General features: G+C 44.9%; 1 protein-coding gene across 2 annotated transcripts in view; it reads left to right on the top strand.

Moving 5' to 3' along the window:
- The window catches only part of LOC122945743 (peroxisomal N(1)-acetyl-spermine/spermidine oxidase-like), a 44,810-nt gene that overhangs the window by 11,406 nt on the left and 19,272 nt on the right, over positions 1-14,132 (top strand). For both annotated transcript variants that reach the window (XM_044304912.1, XM_044304913.1), the window contains exons 2-3: positions 8,872-9,181; positions 11,551-12,762. In XM_044304912.1, coding sequence (XP_044160847.1) covers positions 11,576-12,762 — 1,187 coding nt within the window. In that variant the 5' untranslated portion in view covers positions 8,872-9,181; positions 11,551-11,575. The remainder of the gene's footprint in view (positions 1-8,871; positions 9,182-11,550; positions 12,763-14,132) is intronic.

The raw sequence follows: 14,132 nt of genomic DNA, 5'->3' as shown, positions 1-14,132 counted from the left end.
CTCCATGCCAGGTCTTTGTGCCCATTGGTTAACCTGCCTAGAAACCACGGTCTTCCAAACAGTCTCAGCAGTGGCAGCAGGGAGCCCTGAAATAGACTCCATTAAAGGGGTTGTCTGGGTTAAGAGCTGAACCCGGACTATACCTTCATTTTCACCCAGACAGCCCCCCTGACTTGAGCATCGGAGCAGTTTATGCTCCGATGCCCTCCTTTGTCCTACGCTAAATCGCGCAGGACAAAGGTATTTTCACGAGTTACGGTGACGAACCCTGGCTCTCCATGGGGCTGTCGGGAAGCCGGTGACGTCACCAGCACTGATGGGCGGGCTTTAGTGCTGCCCTAGACAGTAAAATGGCTAGGGCAGCGCTAAAGCACACCCAACAGAGCCAGTGACGTCACCGAACACACTGCCGGGCGGAAGCTTCTGCCTGGCAGTGTGTTATTGTAAACAAAAGAGCCCTTGCCCTGCGCGATCTAGCTGGGTGAAATTATGAGTATGTCCGGGTTCAGCTCTGAACCCGGACAACCCCTTTAAGTCCTTTTGCTCTGACACTCTGCAGGTCAGATTTATTTATTAATTTTTTTGACAAATTGTAAGCCGCCCCCCCCCCCCTTCCTCACCCGCGGGCACTGCATGAAGATTTATATACCGGCCTCACAATTGTCCATGTGTCTGGCACAAGAGTCTCACACTGGAGTCTTTATCTCGCTCATTGTGAGCTCTTGTCCTTTATTGGTGACTCCTGTAGTCTCTGAAGGGCCCCCTACAGGGTCTTTGAATTGAATTGATGCCCAGATGTCTGGTCTGTAGAGGGGGTGGGGGATACTGTAGCCCCCTCCTGTGATGAAAGCCTCAAAGCCTTCGCCATATTTAGATGGACTGGGAGAAAGTTACTATAAGGTTCTATATAAGGGAACTACAGCATTGATCTCCTGTGCGTCGGCCAATGACTACCATCCAGGACAGCTTCTGTTGGACATAATAATGTGTAGCTCCCAACCGTCCAACGGGACAGTCCTGAATTTTGGCCGTTGCATGCTCCACCTTTCCCCTACCATCCGTTGTGCGGCGCAGGCAGGCGCGATGCAGTGATGTCATCACTCCTGTTGTGCCTAGCCACTTGGAGCACAGAGAGGAGACCTGATCAGCTCTGTTCATAGTGGGAACCTTAGTGTAGGTGAGCATTCAATTTAGAAGTAGTGAGGGGCCATCGCTCTATGTGGGGGCACTTAACGGGGTTGTCTGGTTCCTGGAGGCACAGGGGATCCACCTGCACTAAAGAAGTGTTCATTACTTACCTGGTAGATCCCCCGCCGCGCTCCTGTTCTCCTGGCCAATTACTGAACTCTTTGGTACAACACTGAGGCCAGTGATCAGCTGCAGCAGTCACGTATTGTCCAGGAATAAACTAAAAAAATTATAATTATATATATACACACACACACGCCGCCATACCCCTGGTTTCTCCTCCTTCTTTTCTCCGTCTGACACATCCTGCAGTAAGCACCTGTCACTTTATCTAATTGAGTACACACGGCACACAATCATGTTATTTATCATAATGTATGTATCTGCATTGAGAATCATGGTTGTTTTAACAGTTGTCTTGCACATGAAATAGATTTTTATCATGTATTGTAATCACTTTCACATCAGATATGTATCATGCTGGTATATTTATTATATGGCATTGTTTATTTTTATGATTGTTTGATACTTGATTGCAATTTGGCACAGGTACATCAGGTGTCCGGGAAGGTTTTAGACCGGGTCTCAGCTCTCTAAGACGTACCGTTCATGAGATATTCCCAAAAAATGAGCCCCCCTCCCCCAAATAGAAGCTTGCTTTCAAATCCCAACTACCATAAACACAGTTTTACTCCAGGTTTCCATAACAACCCAGCCATATTTCTTTACTGCTTAAAGGGGCGGTCACAGTGAAAGTCACTGTTAAAGGGGCGGTTACAGTGAAAATCACTGTTAAAGGGGCGGTCACTGTGAAAGCCACTGTTAAAGGGAAGGCCACTGTTAAAGGGGCGGTCACAGTGAAAGTCACTGTTAAAGGGGCGGCCACTGTTAAAGGGGCGGTCACTGTGAAAGCCACTGTTAAAGGGATGGCCACTGTTAAAGGAGCGGTCACAGTGAAAGTCACTGTTAAAGGGGCGGCCACTGTTAAAGGGGCGGTCACTGTGAAAGCCACTGTTAAAGGGATGGCCACTGTTAAAGGAGCGGTCACAGTGAAAGTCACTGTTAAAGGGGCGGTCACAGTGAAAGTCACTGGTAAAGGGATGGCCACTGTTAAAGGGGAGGTCACAGTGAAAGTCACTGTTAAAGGGGCGGTCACAGTGAAAGTCACTGTTTAAAGGGGCGGTCACAGTGAAGGTCACTGTTAAAGGGGTGGTCTCTGTGGAAGTCACTGTTAAAGGGGTGGTCTCTGTGGAAGTCACTGTTGAAGGGGTGGTCAATGCTAAAGGGGGGTTAACGTGAAAGGGGCGGGCACTGTGGAAGTCAATGTTAAAGGGGCAGCCACTGTGGAGGTCATTGTTAAAGGGGCGGGTACTGTAGAGGTCACTGTTATGGGGGAAACTGTCTATCTTTTTGCGACACACAGAAACATAAAATGAAATGGATGAAATATACCCGTGCGAAGTCGGTCCTTCTGCTAGTCTCTCTCTCTCTCTCTCTCTATATATATATATATATATATATATATATATATATATATATATATATATATATATATATATATAATATATATATATATAAAAAATGAGTGTCTGTCTGTTTGTCTGTCTGTCTAGACGTCTGTCTGTACATTCTTTATTCGCGACCAAACGACTGAACCGATCTTCACCAAATTTGGCACATAGGTATATCAGGTGTCCGGGGAGGTTTTAGACCGGGTCTCGGCTCTCTAGGACGTACCGTTTCTGAGATATTCCCCAAAAATTACCCACATTAGCCAATACAAGCCTGCAAGTCTTTCTCTTCACATCCCAACTGCCATAAACACAGTTTTACTCCAGGTTTCCATAACAACCCAGCCATTTTTCTTTACTGCTTAAAGGGGTGGGCACAGTGGAGGCCACTGTTATTAAAGGGATGGGCACAGTGGAGGTCACTGTTATTAAAGGGGCGGTCACTGTGAAGGTCACTGTTAAAGGGGTGGTCAATGCTAAAGGGGCCGTCACTGTAAAAGGGTGGGCACTGTGGAGGTCATTGTTAAAGGGGCGGGTACTGTAGAGGTTACGGTTATGGGGGAAACTGTTGATATCTTTTTACGACACACGGAAACATAAATTAAAATAAATTAAATATACCCGTGCAAAGCTGGGTCCTTCTGCTAGTCTCAAATTATAAAAATGAGTTTCTGTCTGTCGGGATGCGCGACCAAACGACTGGACCGATCTTCACCAAATTTGGCACACGGGTACATCAGGTGTCCAGGAAGGTTTTAGACCCGGTCTCAGCTCTCTAGGACGTACCGTTTCTGAGATATATTCCCCAAAAATGTCACATGTCCCTTATTAGCCAATAGAAGCTCGCAGTCCTACTCCACGTTGCCATAAGAACTGATCACAGGATTTAGCAGTTCGCAGGTACTTAAATATTCAGTCATAGCACAACTACACTGCTACATGCATGGGGGGCAGGGGCCACTATTAAACGGACGGACGCTGTGGAGTTTACTGTTAAAGGGGCAGGCACTGTGAAGGTCACTGTTAAAGGGGCGGCCACTATGAAGATTACTGTTAAAGGGGTGGGCACTCTGGAGGTCACTTTTAAAAGGGTGGTTACTGTTAAAGGGGCGGGCACTATGAAAGTCACTGTTAAAGGGGTGGTCACTGTTAATGGGGCAGGCACTGTGGAGGTCACTGTTAAAGGGATGGGCACTGTGGAGATCATTTTTAAAAGGGCGGGTACTGTAGAGGTCACTGTTATGGGGAAAACTGTTGATATCTTTTTAATGACACACGGAAACATAAAACAAAATAGATGAAATATACCCGTGCGAAGCCGGGTCCTTCTGCTAGTATATATAGAAAAATGAGTGTCTGTCTGTCTAGGCGTTCTTTATTAGCGACCAAACGACTGAACCGATCTTTTATAAAATTTGGCACACAGGTACATCAGGTGTCCGGGAAGGTTTTAGACCGGGTCTCAGCTCTCTAGGACATACCGTTCCTGAGATATTCCCAAAAAATGACCTGCATTAGCCAATAGAAGCCATGCAAGCCTTTCACTTAAATCCGAACTGCCATTTACACGGTCACATGTCCCTTATTAGCCAATAGAAGCTCGCAGGTCCTACTCCAGGTTTCCATAACAACTGATCACAGGTTTTAGCAGTTTGCAGGTCCTTAAATATTCAGTCATATGACGTATGACGGCACAACTACACTGCTACATGCATGGGGGACAGGGGCCACTATTAAACAGACGGGCGCTGTGGAGGTCACTGTTAAAGGGGCGGGCACTGTGGAGATCACTGTTAAAGGGGCGGGCACTGTGGAGGTCATTCTTAAAGGGGTGGGTACTGTAGAGGTCACTGTTATGGGGGAAACTGTTGATATCTTTTTACGACACACGGAAACATAAAATGAAATATACCATGCGAAGCCGGGTCCTTCTGCTAGTGTATGTGTATGTGTGTATATATACACAGTACAGACCAAAAGTTTGGACACACCTTCTCATTCAAAGAGTTTTCTTTATTTTCATGACTATGAAAATTGTAGATTCACACTGAAGGCATCAAAACTATGAATTGACACATGTGGAATTATATACATAACAAAAAAAGTGTGAAACAACTGAAAATGTCATATTCTAGGTTCTTCAAAGTAACCACCTTTTGCTTTGATTACTGCTTTGCACACTCTTGGCATTCTCTTGATGAGCTTCAAGAGGTAGTCACCTGAAATGGTCTTCCAACAGTCTTGAAGGAGTTCCCAGAGATGCTTAGCACTTGTTGGCCCTTTTGCCTTCACTCTGCGGTCCAGCTCACCCCAAACCATCTCGATTGGGTTTAGGTCCGGTGACTGTGAAGGCCAGGTCATCTGGCGCAGCACCCCATCACTCTCCTTCATGGTCAAATAGCCCTTACACAGCCTGGAGGTGTGTTTGGGGTCATTGTCCTGTTGAAAAATAAATGATGGTCCAACTAAACGCAAACCGGATGGAATAGCATGCCGCTGCAAGATGCTGTGGTAGCCATGCTGGTTCAGTATGCCTTCAATTTTGAATAAATCCCCAACAGTGTCACCAGCAAAGCACCCCCACACCATCACGCCTCCTCCTCCATGCTTCACGGTGGGAACCAGGCATGTAGAAAATCACTGTTAAAGGGGCGGTCACTGTGAAAGCCACTGTTAAAGGGAAGGCCACTGTTAAAGGGGCGGTCACAGTGAAAGTCACTGTTAAAGGGGCAGTCACTGTGAAAGCCACTGTTAAAGGGATGGCCACTGTTAAAGGGGAGGTCACAGTGAAAGTCACTGTTAAAGGGGCGGTCACAGTGAAAGTCACTGTTTAAAGGGGCGGTCACAGTGAAGGTCACTGTTAAAGGGGTGGTCTCTGTGGAAGTCACTGTTAAAGGGGTGGTCTCTGTGGAAGTCACTGTTGAAGGGGTGGTCAATGCTAAAGGGGGGTTAACGTGAAAGGGGCGGGCACTGTGGAAGTCAATGTTAAAGGGGCAGCCACTGTGGAGGTCATTGTTAAAGGGGCGGGTACTGTAGAGGTCACTGTTATGGGGGAAACTGTCTATCTTTTTGCGACACACAGAAACATAAAATGAAATGGATGAAATATACCCGTGCGAAGTCGGTCCTTCTGCTAGTCTCTCTCTCTATATATATATATATATATATATATATATATATATATATATATATATATAAAAAAATGAGTGTCTGTCTGTTTGTCTGTCTGTCTAGACGTCTGTCTGTACATTCTTTATTCGCGACCAAACGACTGAACCGATCTTCACCAAATTTGGCACATAGGTATATCAGTTGTCCGGGGAGGTTTTAGACCGGGTCTCGGCTCTCTAGGACGTACCGTTTCACGGTGGGAACCAGGCATGTAGAGTCCATCCGTTCACCTTTTCTGCGTCGCACAAAGACACGGTGGTTGGAACCAAAGATCTCAAATTTGGACTCATCAGACCAAAGCACAGATTTCCACTGGTCTAATGTCCATTCCTTGTGTTCTTTAGCCCAAACAAGTCTCTTCTGCTTGTTGCCTGTCCTTAGCAGTGGTTTCCTAGCAGATATTCTACCATGAAGGCCTCATTCACACAGTCTCCTCTTAACAGTTGTTCTAGAGATGTGTCTGCTGCTAGAACTCTGTGTGGCATTGACCTGGTCTCTAATCTGAGCTGCTGTTAACCTGCGATTTCTGAGGCTGGTGACTCGGATGAACTTATCCTCCGCAGCAGAGGTGACTCTTGGTCTTCCTTTCCTGGGGCAGTCCGCATGTGAGCCAGTTTCTTTGTAGCGCTTGATGGTTTTTGTGACTGCACTTGGGGACACTTTCAAAGTTTTCCCAATTTTTCGGACTGACTGACCTTCATTTCTTAAAGTAATGATGGCCACTCGTTTTTCTTTACTTTTCTTGCCATAATACTTTTTGCATTTGTTGCTGCAATCAATGGATCCTGTCCTCTTGGAACAGATCTTATTGTAAAAGAGTTGGGAAATAGGTTAAGCTAGGTGAAATAAATAAAATTCTGCGCTCCTTGTGTGTAATGTAAAAGTGTCTATATCTTATCTAGTTTCAGTAATGAATGCTGATTGGGCGAAATATAGATACCGGCCGGGGAAAACATTGACCTTGTATCAAATATTAACTTGGAGCAATAAATGCAGTTCAGTAAAGGAAATCGTCAGCAAGTTGTTTTACAGAAAAAATAAATGGCCCGGGTTAACTTCTACAGAAACAGCACCTCTGCTCTCCACAGGAGGTTTCTGGTACTGCAGCTCAGTTCCATTCTCATGAATACCTACCAAGGATTTAAGTGTTAGTCCACATTTATAAATATTAGTTAAAGGGATGGCCTTGGTTTTTTTAGAATTCCCTATTTAACCACTTTGAGTTAATGTAATTCAGATGAGCATTTAAAGCAGGTGCACAAACATGGGGCCACATGCGGTCCCCAACCACCGGGTTACTGTTTTGTGGCTGCTCACATGTATTTTCCATATATTCTGTCATTAGATGGAAGTCCTAGACATGTATTTATTTATTTTATGCACTTCTATAGCGCTACTATATTCTGCAGCGCTTTACAGACATTGGCATCCAACTGTCCCCACTGGGGCTCACAATCGAAGGTCCCTATCATTCTGTCTTTGGAGTGTGGGAGGAAACCGGAGAACCCGGAGGAAACCCACAAAACACGGAGAGAACATACAAACTCCATGCAGATGTTGGTAAATACTGCATGTTCCATATGCCATAAATACAGTATTTCGGTTGGTAATATCCCTTTAATTGGCTCAGTCTGACAATATAGCCCCCTACCAGAAAAGGTTGTGCACCCTTGATTTAAAGGGTCAATCCCTGGCAACGACAGGGCATCCTAGCAGGAATACATCGCCCCTTATAATGCCAATATTACCAGAATTTCTCCGGCAGTGATCTGCGCAGGGCTGGGTCTAGATCTGTGGACACCCGCGTAAACCTCTAGGGGTGTTTCATGCCATTTTATTTGAAGGAGAGAAATGAAGAGCAATACTTCCCCATAAGTAGCTAAATGATACCGCTATACAGTGCTGATATAATACTGCCATAGTGAGCATATACAATAGTGCCATATAGTCATGATATTATAATGCCATGTAGTGCGCTCTTTAGAACAGTAAGGCCGCTGGCCTCAGCAGTATGCAGCATGAGACCACGGAGATTGGCTACAGTGGTCATGTACCGTATACAGCTGGGTCACCGCTGCAGCCTGTGGATAGAAGGAGGACGTGGTGAGGACCAGAGCTGCGCTGCAGGACTGTGTGGTGAGCTGATGTACTTTTATTATTTAATCGCATTTTGGGGGGGCAGTGGGGGATTTTTTTTTTATTTATTTTTTTAGCATTTTAAAATTTTCAGGTGTATCCGGTGTGTACTGACCAGGCTCCTGTACAGTCCGTCTATCCAGAGGGCCCTTGCCCTGTAATATCCTGGCCAGGGCAAACTGTCTTGCTGGCACATGGTCCGAAGACCCCCGTCCCCTCCAGCTTCTTTCCTGCAGCTATCGGATGCGGACCTTGAGAAAACGTCCTGTTTATAAATAAATGAATAATTAGTGAAACATTGTATCTTCTGTGCATTCTATGTTCCATGCAGAATTACTTTCCAAGGTCGTGTGTGGCGTCCACATAAAGTGTCTGTTTCTTTGTTGGTTTTTGGATCACATGTTTGTAAGACATTGGGACTTTTTTGGGTAGATCCCAGCCACCAACATAATGATGTCTGTAGGGGCTGATCCCCATTCTGCCATCCATTTAAGCATAGATCAGGCAAGGTGGATTTTTTTTCCTTTTTGATTCTATTTCTCACCCTGAGATCACAGGCGCCATAAGTGCCCGGCAGCCGTATTTCTCTACTGAAATGGCCAAACATGCGTATGACTGACCGACAGAAGTGCAGAATTTATTTGCAAGTATCCCTATAGAATCTTCAGGTGCCTTAATGCAGAGTCGAGATGGTCTGAGAGCCAAGAGAACAGCAGGTGGCACATTTCAGCACTTGCAGATTTTGTGTCCAAAAAATTGCTACTTTTTTTGTGTGCAAAATATGCATTTTTATTACAGCAATTGCTACGTTTAGCATTATGGCCTCCACTGTTATTTACCTGTATTCCTTTCTTTTATGCCACAGATCAAAGGTCTCTGGATGACTCTGCAGGATGGGTACAGGAGGAATATGGACATTTACATTATGTTTTCAGCCTATACGGAGAGCAACCTCGTTGGACTGAATGGGGCAAAGGTTTGTGGATCTTGCGGATAAAGCCTTCTCGCCCTGCGTACAGTCTACAGTCGCTTTATGAAGATCCTCATTGGCTGGGAATGTGCAGGAAGTTGTATCACAAGGTAGGATTCTCTAGGACCCTGCAGGCCACCACTCGCCTCAGAATCTGCCATTGAGGCTGTTTGTCCAGGACCTCGGAGCTCTTAGTATATTTCTGGTGAGTAAACGCCCTGACTAGTTGGGTCAGAATGAACTCAATTGTAATGAAACAGTAATTATGCTTGAAAATATAATTTTACAGTCTAAACTTCATGTTTTATAATACTCTAGGCACATCCAAAGCTGCATTCAAAACTCTGCTCTCTCCCTGATGGCTCAAGCTGAAGTACCTTACTACTAGTTCATGCTCTGCTGTAGTGCATTATAGGAGTTGTAGTGTCTTGTAAAAACAGAACCACATCTCTCAGAATGCATTGTATTATGGTGCAGAACGTTACAGCATTGCTGTTGGGATTCCAAGCAGTCATCACCAGAATTTTGAATGCAGCTTTGGATGTGAATGGACCAGATAAGGAGATGGTCGCTGATCATTATATCTTGCATTTGATTTTTTTTTTTCTTTTTCTATTGCTGCATGGGCAACCCCTTATCTTACCATTACTGTAAGAAAGGTGCGGAGTACAGGGCCAAGTAGATAAGTACTTGCCAAAAGGTGGAAGACTGTTGCCCTCGTAGCAGATGGACTGACTTGGTGCTCGGTAGGAACAGATTCCACGCTATCGGCTTTATTTCCAGGAAGTCATTAAGTTTATTGCAGGATTCATATTCAAATTTCATATTTGGAGGAAACATTTGGGAATGTCCTTGTTTGTGAGCATGAAAAGCTGTAAAATCGTAGCAGAAAAACCATAAAAACCAGGCATAAAACTACTGTTTAAAACATAGTCTCCTAAAATCAATGTCAGTGAATTGCTCAGAATTTAGGGGTCCGCTAGGGTGGAAAGACGTAACTACAACAATTGGTCTGATACATAATGGTTAAAAGGTTTTGCATTGGCACCAAGCAAACCAGGGCCATGGCGCGGCCAGTGACAATTCAAGGGATTGTCCATGATTTACTTTTATTTATTATTTATTTTTATCCCACTCACCCAGCATGACCTGTGAAGAGAACTATACTTGCCTGCCCCCCACTGATCGGCACGGGGCTGTCTTCACTGCACTTCCAGTCTAACGTGTAAACTTCCTGCATGGAAAGGATCACATGCAACACTGCAGCCAATGCCTGACCTCAGTGGTAATGTCTCCCGAAGTGACGTTCCCTAGCAGCATGGGTCATGTACCACTTCGGGAGACCTCACCACTGAGGCCAGAATTTGGCTGCAGTGGTGCATATGACCCTGTACATGCAGGAAGTGCAGTGGAGACCGAAATAAGTGGCGGGGAGCAGGTAAGTATAGTTCCCTTCACTGGTCTGGCAGGAGGGGGTAGAATTTTTTTTTAAATGTGGACAACCCCTTTAAGGCCCCAAATACACTAGGGTACTGGCTTAGAAGAAATCGGTCTAATATTAAAGCGGTTTTCTGGGACTTATCCTCAGGATGTCTGATTGATGGGATCAACTCCGAGCAGCCTTGTCGATCAGCTGTTTGGTCTCTTCCTAGGCCAGCGACATTATGTTCATCGGTCACTACGTACAGCTCAGTCCCAGGGCCTGAACGGCTTCCCCGATCTCTGCGGTTCGCAGTGATAGCCTTGGTCCCTCTGGAGTAACCTAGACTACCACAGCAGTAGTTCCTATGGAGGCCTGCAGGTGGCAGCGCTCCATAGGAACATATTGAATGTCCCATAGGCTACAATGAGCCGTGGTAATTCATTGCTATCGAATGATCGCATGTTCAAGTCCCCTAAGGAGAAGTAAAATAAGTGTTAAAAAAAATAAAATAAAATCTCTCTCAATTTCGTTGACATGTGGAATTTTTTTCCAGTTTCCCACTACATAAGTCCCTTATGGCTATTTGAATGGAAAAGTAAAAAATTATGGCTCAGGGAGTGAAAATTGAAAACACTAAAATGAAAAATTGCCATGTCAGGAAGGGGTTAAAGGAACACCATTATTTATAGCAACCTATATGTATTTTATTTTATTTTTGTAAAAAATATTTTGTCACTCTACGTATACTAGTTCCTAATCAGATTTTTTAAAGAGGTCTCAAAAAGCAGTGCAATCTGCAGGCAGCAGTTATAGAGCAGGAAGAGCTGAGCAGATATATAGTTTTGTGGCAAAAGATAGATCTGATGTTTTCAGAACTCCATAGAAATGAATGGATCATGCTGGGAGTCGTAGTTTCACCATAGCTGTAGTGCTGGAGGTTAGCCATCACTGCTCTAGAGGTATATTCACACACAGCAGATTTGCACACCTTATGGTGGTCTTTGATTGTCTGTGGCACAAAATCTATAAGCTTTGCCCTAAGTGTTCCTCAGACATCTCATAGACACTTTGGTGGTTCCTGTCCTTTGGCTCACTAAGTATAGCCAATTCTCATGTCATACTTACTCTAACTCTGAAATTTATCACATTAGGTCTTCCTGAAGTTCTTCCACCTCCATGGACTCAGATCTTCATAGCAACCACCAACCCAGAGTGGTTGTAATTGGTGCCGGCTTTGCAGGTCTTGGTGCTGCCACCACCTTGGTGAAGCATGGAGTGAAGAATCTTATCATCCTGGAAGCATTAGATCGGGCGGGTGGAAGAGTTTGGACGCATAAACCTTTTGGAGCTGATGCACTGGAGTTAGGTGCCACCTGGATCCATGGCCAGAAGGACAATCCACTTTACCAGATGTCCAAAGAGAAAGGACTACTGGCAGATGATGGGTTTGGTATGGTGTCCTGCCAACCACTATCTGTAACCCCCCAAGATTATTTTTTTAATGAGCAAGGAAAGCAGCTACCCCCAACTCAGGTGGAACATGTAACTTGTTTTTTTGGAAGGTTAATGTCTCAAATCAACCAGCAAGACTATAAACGAGAATGTGAATCGTGGTCAGTCGGGGAGTATCTAGATCGTGAATTTACCTTGTCCAACCTTTCGAAGGTCGAGGGTGCGGAAGAGATATACGAGTGGTGTAAACGAGCGGAGTGCGTGGACGAGGCTTGTAACTCCATGTATGAGTTCTCGTTGAGTCAGCTTGGCTTATACACTGCTCTTGAGGGACCCTTTTTTAACTCTTTGGGCAGTAAGGGTTACCAAGCTGTACTAGACATCTTTATAGACCAGCTGCCGCCTAATTCCCTTCGCTGCCGTAAGCCTGTTCGATGCGTCCAGTGGGATGGATCTTCATCACCTTCAAAGTTATCAAAACATCCGGTCAATGTGGTTTGTGAAGACGGTGAGCAGTTTCCATCAGATCATGTCATTGTCACTGTGTCTCTTGGGTGCATGAAGGAACGAGCGTCTACTTTTTTTGACCCTCCCCTGCCAAAGGGAAAGATGGAGGCCATCCAGAGATTGGGGTTTGGCACAGTGGCCAAGATCTTCTTAGAGTTTTCAAAGCCCTTTTGGCCGGATGATTGTGCCGGAATACAGCTTCTATGGGAACAAGGCCCAGAGAGCCTGAAGGGTTATTCTGATGGGTGTAGGCAACAATCATGGCGTTCGGAGTGGTTTAAGAAGATTGGAGGTTTTGACTGCGTTCCAATGCATAGAAGCACCCTCTGTGGTTGGATCACCGGATTGGCTGCGGAGCACATGGAGACCCTCCCTGAAAGTGAGGTGGGGGAAGTATGTGTCAGGTGAGAAACCAGTTCTGTGTACTACATTTGTGGTAAACACCAATAGAGCTTAAAGGGGTTGACCAGTGTGTATCTAAGATGACTATGTGGCTCTTCATAATACAGCCTTTGTTGATATTCTGTGGCGTTTGATTATGAAATTCTATCAATGTTTCCTTGTTGTCAAGTCTTCTGTGCTGTCTGCATAGAGCACCTATCTACAGGATGGCCGCTGATGGGGGGTCTTGTGACCAGAGACATCACGTGGCCTCCTCCATTCAAACACACTGCACTTGCACTGAACTCCCAGCAGTGTAAATACAGATGTATCTTAGTGGAGGAGGCTGAATGGTTTGTCTGGTCACATGACCCTTCATCAGCAACCAATTTTATGGACAGGACCTCTGTGTGGACAGCGCAAAAGACTTGACCAACAAGAGGACATACCTTATGAAATATAGAGAATGCTGTAGAATATCAATGTTGTTATATTAGTGTTTTATAGCCCTCTTAGATACATATTGGTCCACAGTAGCCAGAAAACAGCCAACCCCTTTAAATAATAAAGGGGGCAGTAGACTTAAAGGAATTGTCCAGTATTAGAAAAAAAAAAACACTTCTGTGCACATGTGCATAGGTTTTGTGTGATATTGCAATTCAGTCCCATTCACTTCCCTTAAACTTGCCTGCAAATCCAGATCCAACCCAAGAACAGATGTGGCACAGCTTTTGGAAGAAAGCAGCCATGTTTCTCAGATCCTTGAGAGCCCCTAAAGTTGTTGTACTAGCCCATAGTTCAGCTGATAGTTGCAGATTCCACTTCTGGAACCATTTATAAGCAGTTGGTAAAATTGGGGACAGTTCCGGGAAGCCATGGATTTCCTCGGCAGCGTCTGCCGCTGGGTAAATGAAATACTACATGCCGTCCGTCCAAAAGAATGGCCGACCGTGTAAAACATAGATGAGCTGGGTCCGCAACAGTGGAGACCACTTCTACCTACCATCTTTCTACTCTGCCTCAGAGAAGGATCTCCGACAGGGTGCTCTGAGATCCATATGCTAAGGGTTTATGGACAGGGGTCGTTTTCCTGACACAGCCTACAATAAAATTGTAGGGTGTATTACCATGTGGCGGTTTTGTTGTGACTTTTGTAAAATCCTTGGCAAAAATAATGCCGATATCATTTTATGTATACCACTCCTACGCAGCCTAATGTATGTCCATGGTTACAGACTACACATAAACCCGGTTTGTAGTCTGATCCCGCATTCATATGTAACTCTCTTCCCTCTTTTTCCTAACCTATAGACACAAGTTGCATAATTTTCCATCTCCGCTATAGTAGAGAAGTTACATGGTGAGATCCATGATGTGTTTTAGGTCTCTTTTA

Source organism: Bufo gargarizans, chromosome 8, assembly GCF_014858855.1.
Source record: "Bufo gargarizans isolate SCDJY-AF-19 chromosome 8, ASM1485885v1, whole genome shotgun sequence".
NCBI lineage: Eukaryota > Metazoa > Chordata > Amphibia > Anura > Bufonidae > Bufo > Bufo gargarizans.
Note: the sequence above shows the minus strand (reverse complement) of the source record. Positions and strands in the feature narration are given on the sequence as shown.